General features: G+C 41.8%; 3 protein-coding genes across 3 annotated transcripts; all 3 read right to left on the reverse strand.

The window, feature by feature from the left end:
- Nucleotides 1-893: 893 nt before the first annotated feature.
- On the reverse strand, nt 894-1,889 carry LOC140581204 (trace amine-associated receptor 1-like). Its single transcript, XM_072703083.1, has one exon. The coding sequence runs from the start codon at nt 1,887-1,889 to the stop codon at nt 894-896; it is 996 nt and encodes a 331-aa protein (XP_072559184.1).
- An 8,310-nt stretch (nt 1,890-10,199) lies between these two features.
- Nucleotides 10,200-11,195, reverse strand: LOC140581205 (trace amine-associated receptor 1-like). Its single transcript, XM_072703084.1, has one exon. It carries the CDS (start codon nt 11,193-11,195, stop codon nt 10,200-10,202), a length of 996 nt encoding a protein of 331 aa, XP_072559185.1.
- A 2,663-nt stretch (nt 11,196-13,858) lies between these two features.
- Nucleotides 13,859-20,750, reverse strand: LOC140581206 (trace amine-associated receptor 1-like). Its single transcript, XM_072703085.1, has 4 exons — nt 20,657-20,750; nt 20,090-20,141; nt 14,340-14,741; nt 13,859-14,306 (listed from the first exon to the last, which is right to left on the reverse strand). The coding sequence occupies exons 1-4, from the start codon at nt 20,748-20,750 to the stop codon at nt 13,859-13,861; spliced, it is 996 nt and encodes a 331-aa protein (XP_072559186.1).
- Between the last annotated feature and the right edge of the window lie 1,805 nt (nt 20,751-22,555).

Here is a 22,555-nt window from a genome sequence, read left to right on the forward strand (position 1 = left end):
CCAGTGTGTTGAAAGGCACTGAGTAAAACTAATGCAAGAAATATCTGTATATGAAACAACACTGTAAAAAATCAAATACTGAGTGTTAGAGTTTGAAACACCTGTGTCTAATGTTCCTAGTACCACAGGACAGCTGAAATTTAATGAATGTTAAACAAGTCATTGTTTACTGATCGTGACTGTGTAGGCCCATCAGAGGCCTGCATTCCTGTGGATCCTCTCATAGACTGCAGGTCAGGACAAATGTTCATTTTTGAATGCAGGAACGGGCATGAAGTGACCGGTATGTCTGCAGGAACGGAGAAATGACTCCTGGGATCCTGGGATTAAAATATACAGTCCTCGTGTATGTTTTTGTTATATGATTAAACTGTTAAACGTGTTTGTGAGTGAACAGAAAGTTACACTGAAAATTTCACTGAATAAAAGAAAAATAGGCGAACTACAACCTAATTTTATTGAACCACGTTGTTTAATTTAATTATTTGTTTTGTTGAAGTTTAAATGCTTAAAAAAAACATATTTAGGTGTAATTTTTTTGGGGCTGAGAACCAATTAATTGGTTTTCCATTATTTCTTATGTGGAAAATTCGATCAGAACTCGAACTCTTTAGGATTCGATCCGGAGTTCTGAACGAACTAAGTTTGAGTTCTGAGGTACCACTGTATATAATTTATATAGCAGTGTTTCATTTGCAATAAACAATAATTATTATAAACCACTCCATCTGTGCCCCGACGTTAAAGGCAGATAGCCAGTATAGATCATTACCAGATTCAGGAGTCAGCATCAGAGGTGCAGTAACATCGATGTGGGAAATGAGAGAAAATGACTGAAACTTCAGTCACACTATAGATTGACCAGTATTTCACCTGGATCCGCAATAATAAAATTAATCAAAATTGTTAAATATTTTACTAAAAGCTTTTCTCAGTGACTCCCTAAACCATTTAAAGAAGAATGAATAAATAATAGGATTCATTACTGAATTTAAATAGTAAATCCAAATAAGAATGTCATACAAGTACTGTGTGGATGAATTAGTGACTGGATCTATGATTATGTATATAAAACCGGGCGACCAGCAGGACAGGTACACAGCAGTAACTATGCCCAGTGTCCTGGTGGATTTTTGCTCCATCTTAGACAGAATGATTCTAGACTTTTCCCGGTTCTCAGCAGTAAGAATTGTGACCTGAAGAGAACGGGCTTGTTTATGTGCAATAAGTAGGATTTTCAGGTAGAGGCCAAGCATAAATAACCCTGGGATGAAGAAAAGAAAAAGGAAAAATAATATGCTTGACAGCTTGTCTAGTATCACAGTACACCTTCCCTCACAGTTTAATTCTGTGAGGTAAACATCCTGAATTGTCAAGCTGTTTAGCTCCATCCCAAAGCTGACAAGGGCGGAAAAAACCCAGCAGACCAGGATCATGCACTTTGCAACACGAGTTGTGATCAAAGCGTGGTACAGCAGAGGCCGAGAAACAGCAACGTATCGCTCAATGGAAATCAAATAAAGCATAAAAATAGATGCTCCGGTGAGTGAAAAATCTATACTGGAATGGATCTTACAGAACCAGTCACCCAAATACCAGCAGGTTTCCAGGGAGCGTATCAAGCTAGGCAGCATGACCACTGCCCCCAGGAGGAAGTCGCTCACAGCCAGGGAGAGGATGAGGTAATTGGTGGGAGTGTGCAGCTGTTTGGAGTGGGATATAGTAACAATGACGAGGAGATTTCCCAGCACAGTGAGGAGTATGGTGGCCCCTAATAGAACATACAAAGAGGCTCGTATTGTGATTGGATAAACAAGCTTTACGCAGGAAGTGTTTGAGGATTCGAAGCAGTAGTGTACACTTTCTGTCTCAAAATGGTTGTTTTTCATTGTTTTATGTTCCAAGGTCAAAAGTAGCCCTGTAACCTGCACAGAAAAAATAGAATGTGATTTTAATTTGAACATCAATTTAGGTATTTCATTAGAAATTAACTTTCTTGTTATTTATATTTGTAATAGACAGATACATCAGATTTTCCTCAGAAGTACTGTAATAGCCAACCATTTATAATTACATGTCTCATTGGAGATGTACAGATTGACAAACACATATACAGTATGTTTTATATTAAGACTATCTCAGAAAATACAATGTCTATCTAGATTCATGGTTTATGATGTGATACAAAAAGATAAAATGAAATATGAAGCGATTCTATTCAGGTACAACACAATCTAATCGAGCTCTGATTGGATACAATTCAAATCCACTAAAGATGTTTTGCAGCACTGTAAAGCCACCTGAGACTCTAGGTGCCAGAGGTTGTTAGGCTAAATGGTGTCTCTGAATTGCCCATAGTGTGTGTGAGTGTATGTGCCCTGCGATGGACTGGCATCCCGTCGGGGGTGTACCCCAGCCATGTGCCTTATGCTGCCTGGGACAGACTGCAGGCCAACTATGACCCTGCCCTGGATCAGCATTTAGAGGTGCATGGATAAGATATGATAAAAATATTAAATTAATCTTTAATAAAAAGCTTTGCATGCACAAAACTACATACTTGACTCTCAGATGCTTAGGCATTGCAAGAATGAGCTAATGATAAATTCTACATTTTTATAATAAAACAGTTTGGCATTTAACTGTATGTTTGACACTTTATTCTTTTAAGTTGTTCTTATTATTTAGTTCACATTGTACAAGTCTGTGAATAAGGAGAAGTGGGATCATTAACGACTTAATATCTACACACTTTTCAATCTGTAAAATAAAAGCTATAATTGTAAGTTGCTCTATGTTCTTGCAAATCTTACCTTAGTGAGCTGCCCTGTAGGGGAACCCTGCCACACTGGAGGAGGCTCTGTAATATATACTCATGGTTTGGCGGAAACATATTACCCATCATGCCATGCAGCACTCTCTGGGACCGTGCTTTTCCTCATTGGCTTTAATTAAGCAATGAAAACATCAGATGGCCAAAAGGTTGCACTTCACCTCTGAGGTTTTAAATGTATTTTGGACATGCTGTTATGTTAAATCCACATTACATTTGACAGTGATGTAGCTGATGCAATGACTGTAGTGAGACATATAACACAGGCCAGTGGAAACATGATATACTTTCAACTTATAAGTATTATTTACTGATTGTGACTGTGTACTGATTAAGTGTGTAAGGAAAATGGATGGATGAATGTATGAATGTTTCATACTGTAAATATATTGGAGTCTGTGTATGAATGGCATGGTATCTTCACACTTCTAGCTGAGAGACTTCAAGTCCTGCTCTCTGTGTTGTCATTGTCTTACGACCTATGCAACTTACGAATGATCAACTTTACGACATAAAGACGTACGAGACGTAAATATGTGGCGACGATTGTATTGTATAGCAGCCTGAGTGTTGCCCAGTGGGAGTGTGACAGTTTCTGCCCCAAGATCAAATAATTTTATTATACGGTACACTATGCATAACATGATTTTTGAATAAAAAGTAAAGGGCTGAATTGCCACCAAATCGACTCAAAACCGGTCAGTCAGAACTGGTTGCAGTTATAAGTCGACGATGACCTGTGTTTGCATGAGTTTCCTCCGGTCTTTGCCCGCAGGTTTTTGCCTGCAGTGTCTGTCTGTCCTGTGATGGACTGGCATCCCATACTGGGTGCTCCCTGCCTCGTACCCTGTGCCTCCTGACAAAGGCCCCAGGCCCACTGAGACCCTGAGGAATGGAAGTAATCCATACATTTCCTGGATTTGTTCTGTGTGGTGAGTTACTATTATTGGGTTATTAATAGAACACAGTTACTTAAACTACCATGCTACAGTTTCAGTGTAGCCAGTGTCTGTCTAAGCACATGTGGTGCCCTAGGCAAGCAAAGGCCTCAGCAGACGGTGCCCTAGGCAAGCAAAGGCCTCAGAACAGGGGTCTCCAACTCCGGTCCTGGAGAGCTACCGTCCAGTAGGTTTTCTATCATACCCGGCTTCTGATGAGCCACACCTGTTCTCAGGTAAATACCAGGAGCAGGTGTGGCTCATCAGAAGCCACGTGGGACAGAAAACCTACTGGATAGTAGCTGTCCAGGACAGGAGTTGGAGACCCCTGCCTCAGAAGACAGTGGCCTAGGTGGCCTTAGGCCTCAGAAGACGGTGCCCTAGGCAAGCAAAGGCCTCAGCAGACGGTGCCCTAGGCAAACAAAGGCCTCAGCAGACGGTGCCCTAGGCGGCCTTAGGCCTCAGCAGACGGTGCCCAAGCGGCTTTAGGCCTCAGCAGACAGTGCCCTAGGCAGCCTTAGGCCTCAGTAGATGTTGCACTAGGCAACCTTTAGGTGACCATGATGATTAATGCTCTGTAGTCACAGGAAACTTCACGTTATTAAACTGAGGCCATTGTGGTTCTGATCAATGGGGATAATAGTGACACACACTCTGGCCCATGAAGTCCTGGTAAAAGGTTGGTAGTCCATGTCCATGGCAGATTTTGTTGAGATATCAGCCCTTTCCATGTATCTACTCACATGAAGCAGGTGGCAATTTGACACTCCTTACATAACATAAACTTATGCAATAGCTTTTGTTTAATGAAATCCCCTCTTTGGCCCTTAGACCTGTTCAGACAGAAGCTCAAGTGCTTTCTAGGAATTTAGGATAAAACAATATATGTTTATGCTGCATATAAACTGTTGTTCAACTCAGCAGCTATTTGCTGGGCAGGATCCCATCCAGGGTATACCACAGCTTAGTGCCCAGTGCTTCCTGGAATTTGCTTCAGGTCCGTCTCAACCCTGACCAACCCTAGAAGTCAGAAGATGAAGACCTTTGTATAAGTTCATTCTGAATAGCAGCTATAAGTGGATGGCGGCCGTTTGATTGGAGCCTCCTGCAAACCCCCGGGGGGATTTACCTGCACTGCTTGGCGGGAAGCAGAAATCCGGTAACCTTTCAGTGGGTCACAGAGCACAACTCAGGTACTAGAAGCAACTCACTCAGCTTGACCTAAACACATCAAAACCCATTTCCATATTAGTTCTCATGTACCGGAATATGTGTTTTGCAAGAAGATAAAAAAACTAAACAACAGCATCACCAAAAAACACTAAGCAATTTACATTAAAGGGATATGAAATCAGTTCCTTCTGCTGTAATTCACAAGTTGTTAATGAACACGCTCTTGTGGTGAATCAGTTGTGCTGCTATGGCAGTGTGACTCAGAGGCTGCAAGTGGCACCACATGTGAGCAGGAATCATAGAAATGGTGAGTATGTAAGGGCTGCCTGTCCTGGTGGTCTTCAATCCTGCACGCCGGCAGTGGGGCAGGACCCTGTAACAGCGATTGTTTCTCCACTCCTACAGCGGATCCACATTGAAATACGGGCCTCATTATTGTAACAGATAGAGGCCTGCTTCACTGTATCAGAAGAACTGGACCCCACACAGATCACAAATACAGTGTCTGTACCCAACCTCTTTGATGAAAAAAATACAGTACAACAGCATTGTGTGCCACGGCACGTCCACAGTAAGTACAAAGTCAACGGTAACTATGAATCAGGCTTGAGGCACAAGTCCTTTCCATTTATTGTTTATGTTGCCTATTAATTGGTATATTATAATGCTTCAGAATTATGCTTTATTGTGTGTCTTACTTATGTAATAGTGTCATGTGGTGTGGAGCAGCTGGCCTGGTGTGAGTGCATGCAGGACGGGGTGGAAGGCCAGGTCTTCCTGGACAGCTGTGTCACACCGGGGGTCGCTGTGCTGGGCAGAGTAGCATACAGTATGTCAGCCTCAAATGAGCCCCTGCCCTCTCCCTCTCTGCAGCAGGTAGGCTACTAATCTTTGTATTAAATAGTCTCTTTAGCTCAGCCTAACTGCATGTATGCCTTGTTGACACCTTGAAAGCTGCATGTTTGTAATGTACCACTTCCCTCACTCATGTGTTGCTTTAGAGAAAAGTGTCAGCTAAATAAACAAATATAAAACGATATTTGAAATGTGTAAGTAGATTTGTATACTTGCTATTTGTCTCCCTCTTGTGGCCAATTACACAAACGACACTGTAGTCAGAGTATTTTGCGCAACTGTACTTCATAATACAACATATAGGTAAACCTTAAGCTTAATCTAACCTTAAGCAGCAATAAACTAACTTTGTATTATGTAGACCAACTGTACTAGAAAAAAACTGGTATAACCTAAGTATTATCATATAATGTAGCTGATGTCTCCCTCTTGTGGTCAATTGGATGAAAGACATTCAGGTCAGAATAATATTCAACAATGTGTACATCAAAATAACAAGTTTTTATCATATTATGGAGACATTTGGTTCAAACAATGTAACACACAAACATGACATGAGGAGATTACGCACCTAACGTAAGCAGCAATGAACGGGCCTTATTTAATGCAGCCTAACTGTAGAAAAAAAACTGCTATAACCTAAGTTACATGATTTAATGATTTTTTCTTTTTTCCGTATGACTCAAGAGACAGAAACACGTCCCCCTGCCCAGAGGTGCTGGAGGAGCATGGACACCCTGTCCGATTCAGGGGCCCAGCACAGGACAGGGGCCCTTCAATACCTAAAATTATGTGTTTCCTTGTATGACTCAAGAAAAGAGTAACACGTTCCCCTGCATTGTCCCTTAGGCTGCTTGGAGTCAGCTTCAGGCCTACATGACCGTGCTTTAAAAGTGGTTAGATAATAATAATAGATATTTTATTGATCCCTTTGGCGAAATTCTTCTTTACGCCTCCCTCAACTTGTTCTTTGTAGAGTAAGCTGTCTGCAAAGGGCAGCCACCTGTTTGGGGGCCCAGGGAATTGGGGGTTAAGGGCCTTGCTCAAGGACCCGCAGACATGCTGAGCTGGGTTTGAACTGGCGACCTTCGGATTACAGGCTAAGACTTAAGTCCTTTCCACATGTCATTTCACTAGTTCAGCTAGATGATCAGTTGATAATGTGCACTGATTATTGGAAACATCTTTAAAATTAAATGTTGAACTTTAAGCATTGATATTACTGTGTATTTAGAGAAGTCTTACATGGTTGGGGTGTCACAGATACATAAAATGCCCTTGATGAGAACAGATGAGTCATCATCTCCATTTTGTTAAACACAAAGTGTCCCTCAGCCATTACCGGCCTTTAATGATGCAATAATAGGACTCTGTTCTCTTGTGAGTGAGCCCAGAGAAACTCATTATGTCTCATCGTTTAAAACACTTCTAATCACTGTCACCAATATCACACCTTTCAAACACAGGGACTCATTAAACTGTCACACTCCATGAAATTCAGGGACATGTTTGCATCTTCTTGCATCACACAGACACACATGCTAGATGTGATGATGGGGGTTCACCAGAAATCCAGGTGTCTCCCGCTGACCTTTCAGGCCTCTCCATACAACTGCAACTTGCAAGATATTGTGGGATAATAAAGTATAGTGGTATTTCTGGTCTGTCTGTTTCAAAAACACACACACCCAGCGTAGTTGCTTGTAGCCTGTTAAAAGATGGCCGAATCCTCCGAACACGAGATCCCACTGACGTACAATTACTGTACATTCTCCAGTCTATGATTCACTGCCATTTCACCACTGTCAGCATAGATAAATGCGAAACGCAGAGGCTTTTCGCTCGCGCATTTGCCACGTGAACTACGTTTAAAACAAAGCACAGTAAGTGACAAGTCCCGTGCGCTGCGGACACTGTCAAGCCACGTGACCCGGACATAACCAGGTGTCTCTCTACACCAGCGCTGAGGGCAGCCACTCCCACCCCTCACATACTGTAAAGGCAACCATGTTGAGCCTAATAATCATGATAATTTTAATGTTAACTGCAATCAAATGTGTCGCAATTTGTTGAAACAGCTTTAGTTGACGTTCTAATTCATTTTCAAAAAAAAAAAAAAATGTATGTGAACGTTCAGGCTTATAACTAGACACTCAAGGAAATAAACACCTAGTTCATGTTGTGATTCATAATTAGTCTCATAATTTCACATTTTGAGCTGCATAACCAGAGTGACATACTTGCTAAAAAGAGAGGCACTACAGTATCTACATTACAAAGCTTTTGTCTCCCCCTTGTGGTGAGTTATTTAAAATTCACTGTAATGATAATTACCTTCATCACCATGTACTCATGTCCCTGTACTGGATATGTTGTTGGAAGATGGATGGATGATTCATTTAATTAAAAATAATAAGTTTAGCCATATGATTCTTGTTGGGCAAATTTAATCGGATTAATGATGCTAATACATTGTTACAAGGTTATGTTTTGTTCTGCCACATGAGCAGCCTGCAGCTTATCATGCTACTCAAATACTGATTTGTTTTTGTTAAGAGAGACACCTTTTCCCTTAAGAGAAGCACCAGTCCTGTTAGGAATGTTGTCATGCTTTTCTTCAGCTGTGTGTAGTCGGATATTGCACCCTTCTTCAAGAAGAACATTCTTGTGGTTCTTTGAGGGTTGAATGAGGTGAAAATGCGTTCAGTGATCTGGAAGGCCATGTTTGACTTCATCATGGTGGACTTGATACCACTCTTGGATTTGGGTAGTGCTGGGGGGTGTTTTCATTGTGGAATTTGAGACTATTAAACAAAATAAAACAGTTTTTGCACTGCACAGTGCTCCTGGCCTGTAAAATGACTTTATATGTAAAGGCAATGTAACAATCTTTAGACATGGGGGGTTTATCTCAGAGACATAATCTGTCTGAGAGTTCTCAAATCGACAATATGATTGTTAAAACAACTGAACTAAACAAATCATTTGGTTTTATTCCAGTTCATTCAGGGCATCAGCAGTGGCCTTTATCCAGCTTTATCAAGCTCCCATTGTGCAGAGACAGTTCAGGCTGTCTTATGCAGATGAGTGTAGATTAGAAAGAGGGGATGATTTCTATACCACAGACTGGCCAATATGGCACAATACTATAGAGTCAGAATTAATTATGGAGTAATTAGCTGCTTTTTAAGAGATTTTATTTGGTTTAACTGTAATAATTCAATTAATGTATGTTTAACAATATCTATTTAAATACAACAGCAATTGTTGTTGTTATTATTATTATTATTATTATTATTATTATTATTATTAGTACATGTTTTATTCACCACTAGAGGGCAATATCCATGACATCACTGCTTTGAACTACTCCCAAATAGACACAATCGTGACATGAGTTTCAGTTTTGGTTGGAGAGACTATTTCACCCACATCCGACCATTAATTTGTTCAAACTAATATATGCCAGAGTGTGTTCAGAAATGGATTTTCACTGACTGATATGTAGCTTTGATGACAGCGGCTCCAGCTTTGTGTGCCCATAATATAATAATTCAGTTTGACAGTAGAATGGTGCACTGGGCCCCATACAGCCCATAAGGGGGGCATGAACTTCAGCTGCCCACTACTGGTACTGAATGCCGTTTTCTCCTCAGCCCACCATGTTAGCGCCACCTATCAGTAACACCGGGTGAGATTCAAGGTAGATATGAACCAGGTCTGCCCCAGTATCTCTATCAGCATTGGGTAGCCATCAAACAGACACATCATTTTAACACATGGAAGTCATTGTAATACAGGGCACCAGACATGTTTTATTAGCATTGAATTGAGGAATGACAAGGGACTTCCGGGACATCACACGTCATTCATGGGGGTCAGGGGGCTGCTGTCAGTTTGCAGGAGAGGTGGGATATCTGCAAAAACCATTCTGGAGATCATGTGTTTCTTGATAGTTTATTAATAGTCTGCATGTTCTGAGCTGACCTTAATACCCCCAGTAAGGCTCTGATGGGTCAGATCCCTGGATGTCTAATAAAATGATTAATATCTGAAATGAAGATCACAGGTTACAGACCATCCATCCATTATCTATACCGCTTTATCCATCTGGGTCACGGTGAAACTGGAGCCAATCCCAGCATCTTCGGGCGAGATGTACAGAATATGTTATATATAATTTATATAGCAGTGTTTCATTTGCAATAAACAATAATTATTATAAACCACTCCATCTGTGCCCCGACGTTAAAGGCAGATAGCCAGTATAGATCATTACCAGATACAGGAGTCAGTATCAGAGGTGCAGTAACATCAATGTGGGAAATGAGAGAAAATGACAGAAACTTCAGTCACACTATAGATTGACCAGTATTTCACCTGGATCCGCAATAATAAAATTAATCAAAATTGTTAAATAGTTTACTAAACATTTTTCTCAGTGACTCCCTAAACCATTTAAATAAGAATGAATAAATAATGGGATTCATTACTGAATTCAAATAGTAAATCCAAAGAAGAATGTCATACAAGTACTGTGTGGATGAATTAGTGACTGGATCTATGATTATACATATATAAGTGGGCGACCAGCAGGACAGGTACACACCAGTAACAATGCCCAGTGTCCTGGTGGATTTTTGCTCCATCTTAGACAGAATGATTCTAGTTTTTTCATGGATCCTGTTAGTAAGAATTGTGACTTGAAGAGAACGGGCTTGTTTATGTGCAATAACTAGGATTTTCAGGTAGAGGCCAAGCATAAATAACCCTGGGATGAAGAAAAGAAAAAGGGAAGATAATATGCTTGACACCTTGTCTACTAACACAGTACACCTTCCCTCACAGTTTAATTGTGTGAGGTAAAAATTCTGAATTGTCATGCTGTTTAGCTCCACCACAAAGCCGATGAGGGCAGAAAGAACCCAGCAGCTCAGGATCATGCACTTTGCAACACGAGCTGTGATCAAAGTGTGGTACAGCAGAGGCCGAGAAACAGCAACGTATCGCTCAATGGAAATCAAATAAAGCATAAAAATTGATGCTGCACTAAGTGATATGTCTATACTGCTGTGGAGCATACAGAACCAGTCACCCAAATACCAGCAGGTTTCCAGGGAGCGTATCAAGCTAGGCGGCATGACCACTGCCCCCAGGAGGAAGTCGCTCACAGCCAGGGAGAGGATGAGGTAATTGGTGGGAGTATGCAGCTGTTTGCAGTGGGATATAGTAACAATGACGAGGAGATTTCCCAGCACAGTGAGGAGTATGGTGGCCCCTAATAGAACATACAAAGAGGCTCGTATTGTGGTTGGATAAACATCCTTTACGCAGGAAGTGTTTGAGGAATCGAAGCAGTAGTGTACACTTTCAGTCTCAGAATAGTAGTTTTTCATTGTCTTATGATCCAAGGTTGAAAAAAGCTTTGTTACCTGCACAGAAAAAATAGAATGTGATTTTAATTTGAACATCAGTATAAGTATTGCATTAGAAATTAACCTTCTTTTTTATATATTTTTAATATAGAAATGCATCAGATTTTCCTCAGAAATACTGTAGTAAACAACCGTAGACGACACAGAACTTGAAGTCCTTGTCTCATTACAGACAAACACATTTATACATTTATATTACAACTATCTCTCCGTGTCAGAAAACACAACATCTATTTAAATACATGGTATACAGTATGTGATATAAAAAGGTAATATGAAATATGAAGCTATTCTATTCAGGTACAACAGAATTTAATCGAGCTCTGATTGGATACAATTTTAATCCATTAAACATGTTTTGCAGCACTGTAAAGCCACCTGAGTCTATAGGGACTGGAGGTTGTTAGGCTAAATGGTGTCTCTGAATTGCTCTTAGTGTGTGTGAGTGTATGTGCCCTGCGATGGACTGACATCCCGTCGGGGGTGTACCCCAGCCATGTGCCTTATGCTGCCTGGGACAGACTGCAGGCCAACTATGACCCTGCCCTGGATCAGCATTTAGAGGGGCAGGGATCAAATATCAAACTTATTTAATTGTTAATAACAAGGTTTGCATAGGTATAACTACAGAACTGATTCCCATGTGCTTAGGTTTTGCAGGAATATGTTTTTTTTTTATTAATTTAACATTTCTGTACTAAACAGGGTTTCACAATTTTCTGTATTTCACTTTCTCTTAAATTATCCTTATCATTTAGTTGATATTTTACAAGCCACTGGATGAGAATCAGTTGTATTATTTACTGCATATTAATTTAATGACTATTCACTTTCTAATGTGTAAAAATAAAGTCTTTACTGTAAGCTGTTCAATGCTCTGGCAAATCTTACCTTGGCCCTGTAGGGGAACCCTGCCACACTGGAGGAGGCTCTGTAATATATACTCACGGTTTGGCAGAAACATATTACCCATCATGCCATGCGGCACTCTCTGGGACCGTATCTTTCCTCACTGGCTTTAATTAAAGAATGAAAACATCAGATGTCCAAACACTTGCGCTTCACCTCTGAGGTCTTGTATGTATTTCAAGCATGGTATTGTCTTTAATCCACAGTGCATCTGACCGTCTTTTAGCTGATGTAATGACTGTTCCACAGGACAGTGGACATACAAACAAAAGTAAATACACTGAGACTGTCTGCTGATTTTAGATGTGTATAGATTAAGTGTGTAGGGAAAATGGATGAATTTTACAACCTGAACTTGAATTTTTATTACCACATATGCTACATGAATTCAAATTCAGTTTCTTTAATTCAAATTCTGCTAACGTTATTAACATTCAGATTCTTTGATTCAAATTCTGGTTAACTCATTCAGATTCGGGTAAGTAAATGCAAATTCGGGTTGTGGTGAGTCTGATTTGACCCTATAGTTGTTGAAGGTGGTGGCATAGTCCTCAGTCCATTCAAGGTTTAGCAGTACCTGCAAAGTATTTTATGAGTTGTTGGTAATTTAAGGTAAGACGCAGGAACCCGTGGCACTTCATGGTTTTGGCCATTTCCCACCTTGATCTTTCTGGAGTCTGCCACCACACCCTCACTGCTCACTGTATGACATGGGAAGTTTGTCTGTCACCGAAGGAGGGAGGAATTCTACAGGTTGAGGCATAGGGCCGTTTTGTGAATGGCAGTGAAGAGAGTGCATCGAACATGCTAGGGGCATTGCAGAGACTGAAAGGCATGACCCAGAAGTGCCATAGACCTTTACCATTAGTGAAGCAATCTTGGGTCAGGCATCCAGGGCCAGTTCAATCTGTCACTACAAAAGTCACTTCTATGAAGCTGAAACATGTTGGTGATGTGAACCAGCATTACCTTAGTCTGATGCAGCAGGTCCTTCCATGTCACAACCACCATCAGATTTTAGTGTTAATTTAAAAACAGGAACTAGATGACCTCAGTGTACACAGTCCAGTCGGGTCTTTGCTGTTTTTTTCCCAGCCCCATTTTGCATACATCTTCCTGACCCAGGAAATGTCTTGTCTGTCCTGGCTCACATTTTATCACATGTCTGGGTATGTCGGTCCCTGGATCCCTACTCCTGTCTGGTCTGGCGTTCTAGTCCTTTGTCTGTAGTTTACCTCTGTGTCAGATCCTTTCTGTCCTTTGCCCTGCTTGATCCCTGTAGATCCCCTCTCCGGTCTGCCTCGCATGCCCTAAGGGCATGCATTGGGGGGGCTACTGTCACACCCTGCATTCCTTTCCCTTCATTATCTCCTTTGTGTGGCTCTAACAAGCTGCACCTGTCACTTGTTTAAGCTTTCCTCTCATTACAGCCCTTGTGTGGATCACCCCAGGTGCCTCTCGTCTGCTCCCTCCTCAGTGGTGCATATAGTGCCTCCCTGTGTTGAGCTCCCCAGTCCAGTCATTGATGTTGCTGCCTTCATGTGCTCCCCGTTTGCCCTGTGTTCTGGTCTGATCCTTCCTACCTCGTTTTGACACCTGTGGCCCCTTTCCTTTTGACCTGCTTGCAGTTTTGTTTAATAAAGCCCCTTCTGATTTTTTCCACGCCTGCCTTCGCCTCTGTCTTTGCCCGTGACAATACATATAAGTGTAAAGTTTCAGTCAGTAAACAGATTTATTGTTGATGAATCTTGCTGAAATATTTTACAGAGTATTATCATTTTGAATGCTTTCCTGAACCAGGTGTAAAAGAATGCATAAACGATTGGATTAAAGGTGGAGTTTAAATAGCCAATCCACACCAGCATATCAAACAGCACAGGTGGAGTAGAATAATCAATGATGGGGTCGATGATATTACAGATGAAGAAGGGAGTCCAGCATGAAAGAAAGACGCCCATAACTATGGCCAGGGTCTTGGTGGCTTTTCGCTCCACTTTGCTAGGAGTTGCTTTGCCCTTTTCTGGCCTCGCAGCCTGAGAGACTGAGCTCTGAATGGACAGTGCCTCACACTGTGCTACGAGAAAGATCTTTTGATAGATCCCCAGCATAATAAACCCGGGGATGTAGAAAGAAACCGTAGACGACACAAAACTTGAAGTCAAACTCTGAAACAGAGTACAGCCTCCAAAGCAATACACCTTCTCATGATAGAAATCCTCAGTGCCCCAGATATTCAGTTCCAGAAATACCATCCCAAAACCAACAAGAGCCGAGAGGGTCCAGCTAATCAAGATCATTAACACTGAGACAGGGGTTGTGATCTTAGTCTGGTAGAGGAGGGGCTGGCAAATGGCATAGTATCGATCGATAGAAATGAATGACAGGTGTAAAATGGATGCAGTGCATAGCATGATGTCCGTGCTGGAGTGGATCTTACAGAGGAAGTTGCCCAAATACCAGCAGGTCTCCACTGAGCGCACCATGCTGGGGGGCATGACCACTGCCCCCAGGAGAAGGTCGGTCACAGCCAGGGAGAGGACCAGGTAATTGGTGGGAGTGTGAAGCTGTTTGAAGTGGGCTATAGCAAAAATGACACATGCTGCATGAGTGGCTGCACAAGCCCCCCCAAGTTATGTAGCAGGAGGGCCGGCAGAGTAACCAGCATGGCAGCTAGCGACACGTCCCCACCAAGCCGTGCAAGACAAAGGGCTGGTGCCTGAGGGAAACCGGCATTGCCAGAGCCTGCTGGCAGCCCAGCACCCACTAGCTTTGGCAGCAGTACCCAGCTGGGGACCAGTTATGGTGGTTGTCGCGACTGTTGATCCTTGACGGCAGGGAGGACTTCGGGTCCTGCGAGGGCTGAGGGTTCACCGCTACCTAGAGCACTTATGACACTTGAAGGGGGTTCCGGGAGAGGTAACCCCCGAAGAAGGCGGCAGATTTATGAAGGAGGTATGCATCGGGCAGCACAGCATGGTGGAACAGTGCTGGCTGTGTAAATAATGAAAATAATTGTGGATAATTGGATAATGTTTGGTGTTTATGTTCAGCCCTTTTACTCCTATTCAAGCAAAGGCCGCAATGCCTGGGTCTGTCGGTTATGATAATACACATATAGGTAGAATGTGTGTTGTTGGCGTGGTCAGGACAGCCACCATACACATGCCTCCATATAACTTACGTCATGAGCATGTAGTGATCTAACAGTCTTGTGAACCACAAATACATTACTTTTCCCTACTGCCTTCACTATACAGCAAAGACTCAGGAGCACATGTGCGTTAAGTCATTTTGATGCACAGACATGTACACATATGTGGTGACTAGTTTACTGTCATTATCACCATCCTTTTCCCAACATTTTGGCCTGTTCAGGTGACCACATGACGATAAATGCTCTGTAGTCACAGGAAACTTCACGTTATTCAGCTGAGGCCGTTGGGGTTCTGATCATTGGGGATAATAGTGACACACACACTGGCCCACGAAGTCCTGGTAAAAGGTTTGTAGTCTTTGATCATGTTGTAGGAGGCTGACTTTTGTATCTCAGCTCTCAGCCCTGTTGGTACCACTTGGTGTCAGGGGCGGCCTGCAGGTTGTGGGATCGGAGTAATAGTGAGCAAGCGTCCTATTAGGATTTCAGCTGTGTGGCATGTACTGTACTCTGTCTCTGCTGTCATGTTGAAGACGTACGTCACCTGAAGCAACCACCTTATAAACTGGGAATAGGCAGATGGCCATCTCTAGTGATGGTTGAATTAAATTTCATGAAATTTTTGGATTTCATTTCTGACCCCTCTAGATGGTGGTCTCTGTTCAAAAAATGGCTCAAAACATGAGCCAAAGCAAACCAAGAGCTCCATGTAGTGGGGTAAAAAAGGTACAACTGGTTCATGAATCTTCATTTGACCATCACTAGCCAACTCATATAATCAGGGGCTCAGAGAGCCATGGAGGCCCAGGTTGATTCAGGGGGGCCTGGCTTTTTTAGTAGCCCTACAATCAACCAGCCCCCCCACGCCCAGCAATATTAACTAAGGGGACCCTAGATTGAGGTAACATTTTGTCAGGGGACCCAGAATTTTTAGCGATGGTCCTGCGTATAAACTGTTGTTCAACTCAGCAGCTATTTGCTGGACAGGATCCTATCCAGGGTATACCACAGCTTAGTGCCCAGTGCTTCCTGGAATTTGCTTCAGGTCCGTCTCAACCCTGACCAGCCTTAGAAGTCAGAAGATGGATAAAAGGCCTTTGTATAAGTTCATTCTGAATAGCAGCTATAAGTGGATGGCGGCCGTTTGATTGGAGCCTCCTGCAAACCCCCGGGGGGATTTACCTGCACTGCTTGGCGGGAAGCAGAAATCCGGTAACCTTTCAGTGGGTCACAGAGCACAACTCAGGTACTAGAAGCAACTCACTGAGCTTGACCTAAACACATCAAAACCCATTTCCATATTAGTTCTCATGTGCCGGAATATGTGTTTTGCAGGAAGATTAAAAAAACTAAACAACAGCATCACCAAAAAACACTAAGCACTTTACATTAAAGGGATATGAAATCAGTTCCTACTGCTGTAATTCACAAGTTGTTAATGAACACGCTCTTGTGGTGAATCAGGTGTGCTGCTATGGCAGTGTGACTCAGAGGCTGCAAGTGGCACCACATGTGAGCAGGAAACACAAAAATGGTGAGTATGTAAGGGCTGCCTGTCCTGGTGGTCTTCAATCCTGCACGCCGGCAGTGGGGCAGGACCCTGTAACAGCGATTGTTTCTCCAGTCCTACACCGGATCCACAATGAAATACGGGCCTCATTATTGTAACAGATAGAGGCCTGCTTCACTGTATCAGAAGAACTGGACCCCGCACAGATCACAAATACAGTGTCTGTACCCAACCTCTTTGATGAAAAAAATACAGTACAACAGCGTTGTGTGCCACGGCACGTCCACAGTAAGTACAAAGTCAACGGTAAGTATGAATCAGGCTTGAGGCATAAGTCCTTTCCATTTATTGTTTATGTTGCCTATTAATTGGTATATTATAATGCTTCAGAATTATGCTTTATTTTGAGTCTTACTTATGTAATAGTGTCATGTGGTGTGGAGCAGCTGGTCTGGTGTGAGTAGTGTCTTCCTGGACAGCTGTGTCACACCGGGGGTCGCTGTGCTGGGCAGAGTAGCATATGTCAGCCTCAAATAAGCCCCTGCCCTCTCTCTCTCTGCAGCAGGTAGGCTACTAATCTTTGTATTAAATAGTCTCTTTAGCTCAGCCTAGCTGCACATATGCCTTGTTGACACTTTGAAAGCTGCATGTTTGTAATGTGCCACATCCCTCACTCATATGTTGCTTTAGAGAAAAGTGTCAGCTATATAAACAAATATAAAATGATATTTGAAATGTGTAAGTAGATTTGTATACTTGCTATTTGTCTCCCTCTTGTGGCCAATTACACAAACAACACTGTAGTCAGAGTATTTTGCTGAACTGTACTTCATAATACAACGTATACGTAAATGGACACAATAAAAAACACACACATAACATGAGGAGCTTAAGCACCTAACCTTAAGCAGCAGTAAACTAACTTTATATTATGTAGACCAACTGTACTAGAAAAAAACTGGTATAAATTAAGTATTATCATATAATGTAGCTGATGTCTCCCTCTTGTGGTCAATTGGATGAAAGACATTCAGGTCAGAATAATATTCAACAATGTGTACATCAAAATAACAAGTTTTTATCATATTATGGAGGCATTTGGTTCAAACAATGTAACACACACACACACACGCACAACATGAGGAGATTAAGCACGTAACGTAAGCAGCAATGAACGGGCCTTATAATGTAGCCTAGCTGTAGAAAAAAACTGCTATAATCTAAGTTACATGATTGATTTTTTTTTTCCGTATGACTCAAGAGACAGAAACACGTCCCCCTGCCCAGAGGTGCTGGAGGAGCATGGACACCCTGTCCGATTCAGGGGCCCAGCACAGGACAGGGGCCCTTCAATACCTAATATTATGTGTTTCCTTGTATGACTCAAGGAAAGAGTAACACGTTCCCCTGCATTGTCCCTTAGGCTGCTTGGAGTCAGCTTCAGGCCTACATAACCGTGCTTTAAAAGTGGTTAGATAATAATAATAGATATTTTATTGATCCCTTTGGCGAAATTCTTCTTTACGCCTCCCTCAACTTGCTCTTTGTAGAGTAAGCTGTCTGTGAAGGGCAGCCACTTGTTTGGGCGCCCAGGTAGCTGGGAGTTAAGGGTCTTGCTCAAGGACCCGCAGACATGCTGAGGCTGGGTTTGAACTGGCGACCTTCTGATTACAGACACAGCCCACTGAGCCACACGCTGCCCCATAATGGGGATATCTATACTGTCATTTTGACTGAGTAGGATTACAAAGAAATATCCCACTGGAAGTTTCTCAGACATGTACTACACGAAATTAACTTTAAATTGGTGGACTTTATGCACTGATATTACTGTGTATTTAGAGGAGTCATATGGGTTATCATGGATGCAACAAATGCCCCTGTTGAGAACAGTCATCATCTCCATTTTGTTAAACACCAAGCGTCACTTAGCCATTACCGGACTTTAATGATGCAATAATTGGACGCTGTTCTCTTGTGAGTGAGCCCAGAGATACTCATTATGTCTCATCGTTTGATAAACATCTAATCACTGTCACCAATATCACACCTTTCAAACACAGGGACTCATTAAACTGTTACACTCCTTGAAATTCAGGGACATGTTTGCATCTTCTTGCATCACACAGACACACATACTAGATGTGATGATGGGGGTTCACCTGAAATCCAAGTGTCTCTCTCCGTCCTTTTAGACCTCTCCATACAACTGCAACTTGTGTTTTATAAGCCAAAAATTTTATGATATAATAAAGGCCTGTCTGTGCATGTGGCTCATTTAAGAGCATAATCATAGTTTCAAATGTTTGTTGTAGAGCACATAGGTTACACTTCCACTGCAGCCTGAGCAGCTTCAGGTCCAGCCGTCTTGGCAGATTTTGTTGAGATATCAGCCCTTTCCATGTATCTACTCACATGAAGCAGGTGGCGATTTGACACTCCTTACATAACATAAACTTATGCAATAGCTTTTGTTAAATGAAATCCCCTCTTTGGCCCTTAGACCTGTTCAGACAGAAGCTCAAGTGCTTTCTAGGAATTTATGATAAAACAATGTATGTTTATGCTGCCTATTTATTGGTATTTCATAGTGCGCCAGGTCTTCCTGGTCAGCTGTGTCACACTGGGGGTCGCTGTGCTGGGCAGAGTAGCATATGTCAGCCTCAAATGAGCCCCTGCCCTCTCCCTCTCTGCAGCAGGTAGCTGGTCCCTCATACTCAGTTAATCATTGGTGAAGCATAACCAGAGTGGTACGCTTGCTGTTACTCTTTGGATTTGCATGTATGCCAAGTTGACTCCTTGAAAGCTGTGTGTTTTTAATGTGCTATTTCCCTCATTCATATGTTGTTTGGCAAGAAGTATCAACTAAAGTAAATAAATGAAATATTAAACGTAATGTTTGAAATGTGTAACTAGAGTTGTATACTTGTAATTTGTCTCCCTCTTGTGGCCAATATTACAAAATGCACTATAGTCAGATTATTTTCAGCAACATGCATTTCAACATAAAACATATAGATAAATGGACGAAATGTGCATGCACAAAGACACACACACACACAGATTTGTAATTATATCTTTGTGGGGACTCTCCATTTCTATGGGGAAAACTCTTATCACTGCATAATGACCTTTGCCCCTACCCAGCCCTAACCTTAACCTCCTCTTGTTGTGTGTGTGTATGTGTGTGTGTATTAGATATATATTACATGGCGGGGACCAAATGTCCCCCACAATGTAATAAAAACCTGTTCTTTTGACATTGTGGGGGATCATTTTTTCAGGTCCCCACAAATATCCGTGAATGCTAAAAGTCTCCTACTTTGTTTGCTTACTTATGGTTAAGCACCTAACCTTGACCACCAATAAACTAACCTCATATTATGTAGACCAACTGTAGAAAGAAACAGATATAACTTAAGTATTGTCATTTAATGTATTTTTTTTTCCACATGAAACAAGAAACAGAAAGACGTCCCCCTGCCCAGATGTGCTGAAGGAGCGTGGACACCCTGTCCGATTCAGGGGCCCCAGCTCAGGACAGGGGCCCTTTAACATGTAATGTGATACGTGAAATTGGACGAGGGCCCCCATTTTGTTAGGGGGTCCAGAATTTCTACATGTGTCTTAATTGTCCCTGCTTGAAGTTGACTTCAGGCCTACATAACTGTGCTTTGTAAGTGGTTAGACGATGGATGAATCTACATTGTTGTTTTGATGTACTGAGCAGGATGACATAAAAGGAATATTCCACTAGAAGTTTCTCAGACATGTATTACACACAGTTATATATCTTTAAACTGGTAAACATTATGTAATGATATTATTGTGTATTTAGAGAAGTCTAACATGGCTGGGTTATCATAGATGCAGCAAATACCACTATTGAGAACCGGCAAGTCATCATGTCCATCTTGTTAAACACAAAGCGTCCCTCAGCCATTGTCGGCACTTCATGATGATGTAATATGACCCCATTCTCCTGTTCCTGAATCCATAGATACTCATTATCGTTGTTTAAAACACTTCTAATCGCTCTCACCCATATCACACCTTTCAAGCAAAGGGACTCATTAAACGGTCACACTCCTTGAAGTTCAGAGAAATATTTGCATCTCCTTGCATCACATAAACAAGCTGAGGTAAAGGCTTTTTATTTTTTTTAAGAATTCCCCTCTTTGACCCTTATGTCTGTTCAGACAGAAGCTCATACGCTTGCTAGGAATTTATGATAAAACAATGCATGTTTATGCTGCCTATTTATCGGTATATCATAGTGCTCCAGACTTGTGGTTTATTCCAGAACAAGCTGTCTGACATTCTAGACTTCGAGTTGTCCTTCGGCTAATAGAGGACTGTATTGTTGCCTCATATGTTCTGCCTCACACTGAGACTTAAGTCCTTTCCATGTGTCATTTCACTAGTTCAGCTAGATGATCAGTTGATGATGCACACTGAAGATTGGAAACATCTTTAAACTTAAATGTTAAACTTTATGTGTTGATATTATTGTGTATTTAGATGAGTCTTACATGGCTGGGGTGTCATAGATATATAAAATGCCTCTGTTGAGAACAGATGAGTCATCATTTAATGATGCAATAATAGGACTCTGTTCTCTTGTGAGTGAGCCCAGAGAAACTTATTATGTCTCATCGTTTAAAACACTTTTAATCACTGTCACCAATATCACACCTTTCAAACACAGGGACTCGTTAAAGTATCACACTCCCTGCAATTCAGGGCCATGTTTGCATCTTCTTGCATCACACAGACACACATGCTAGATGTGATGATGGGGGTTCACCGGAAATCCAGGTGTCTCCCTCTGACCTTTCAGGCCTCTCCATACAACTGCAACTTGCAAGATATTGTGGGATAATAAAGTAATGTCCGTGCAGGGAGCTCATTTAAGAGTATAATGGTATTTTCAAATGTTTGGTATAAGCAGTTTACACCACCATTGCAGTCTAAATAAAACTTCAGGTCCTGCCAGACTTTGTTGAGATGCGTCTTGCCCAGCATTGAGACATCAGTTCACTCCATCTGTCTACTCAGAGAATGAAATAGGCGACTGACAGTTCCGACTCATAATTCAAGAATAGCTAAATAAATAATTTGACTTATAATATCAAAGTATTAAACGGTGTTTAGAAACTGACATGAAAGCAGCTTCTTTGCAAGGACAAATACTATTGCAGTGCAATAAAAAACATGGTTTTCCATGAAAAAACATCATTAATAAAATTAGGTATATAATAGCACTTTGAATGCCTCACCACGGGTCTGAGCGTTCACTGAACAATGAAACGGAGACAAAAAAAACACAACTCACTTTAATCAAATATTAACCAAAAACAGAAACTTCAACCCACACGAGACACACAAATGCAAAATGATCAGAAACACAATTAAACCGAAATCCAACCCCAAATAAACAGCAAAAAGAGGAAAAAGAAGAACAATCCTTCCCCACACATACACATCACAAAACACAATTCAGGCAGGGGGCAAGAAGACAGGCGATCAGGACGCAGAAGCTTTTCGCTCGCGCATTTGCCGTGTGAACTACGTTTAAAACAAAGCACAGGAAGTGACGAGTCCCGTGCGCTGCGGACACTGTCAAGCCACGTGACCCGGACATAACCAGGTGTCTCTCTACACCAGCGCTGAGGGCAGCCACTCCCACCCCTGACATACTGTAAAGGCAACCATGTTGAGTCTAATAATCATGATAATTTTAATGTT

This window comes from Paramormyrops kingsleyae, chromosome 19 (genome assembly GCF_048594095.1).
Source record: "Paramormyrops kingsleyae isolate MSU_618 chromosome 19, PKINGS_0.4, whole genome shotgun sequence".
Classification (NCBI taxonomy): Eukaryota; Metazoa; Chordata; class Actinopteri; order Osteoglossiformes; family Mormyridae; genus Paramormyrops; species Paramormyrops kingsleyae.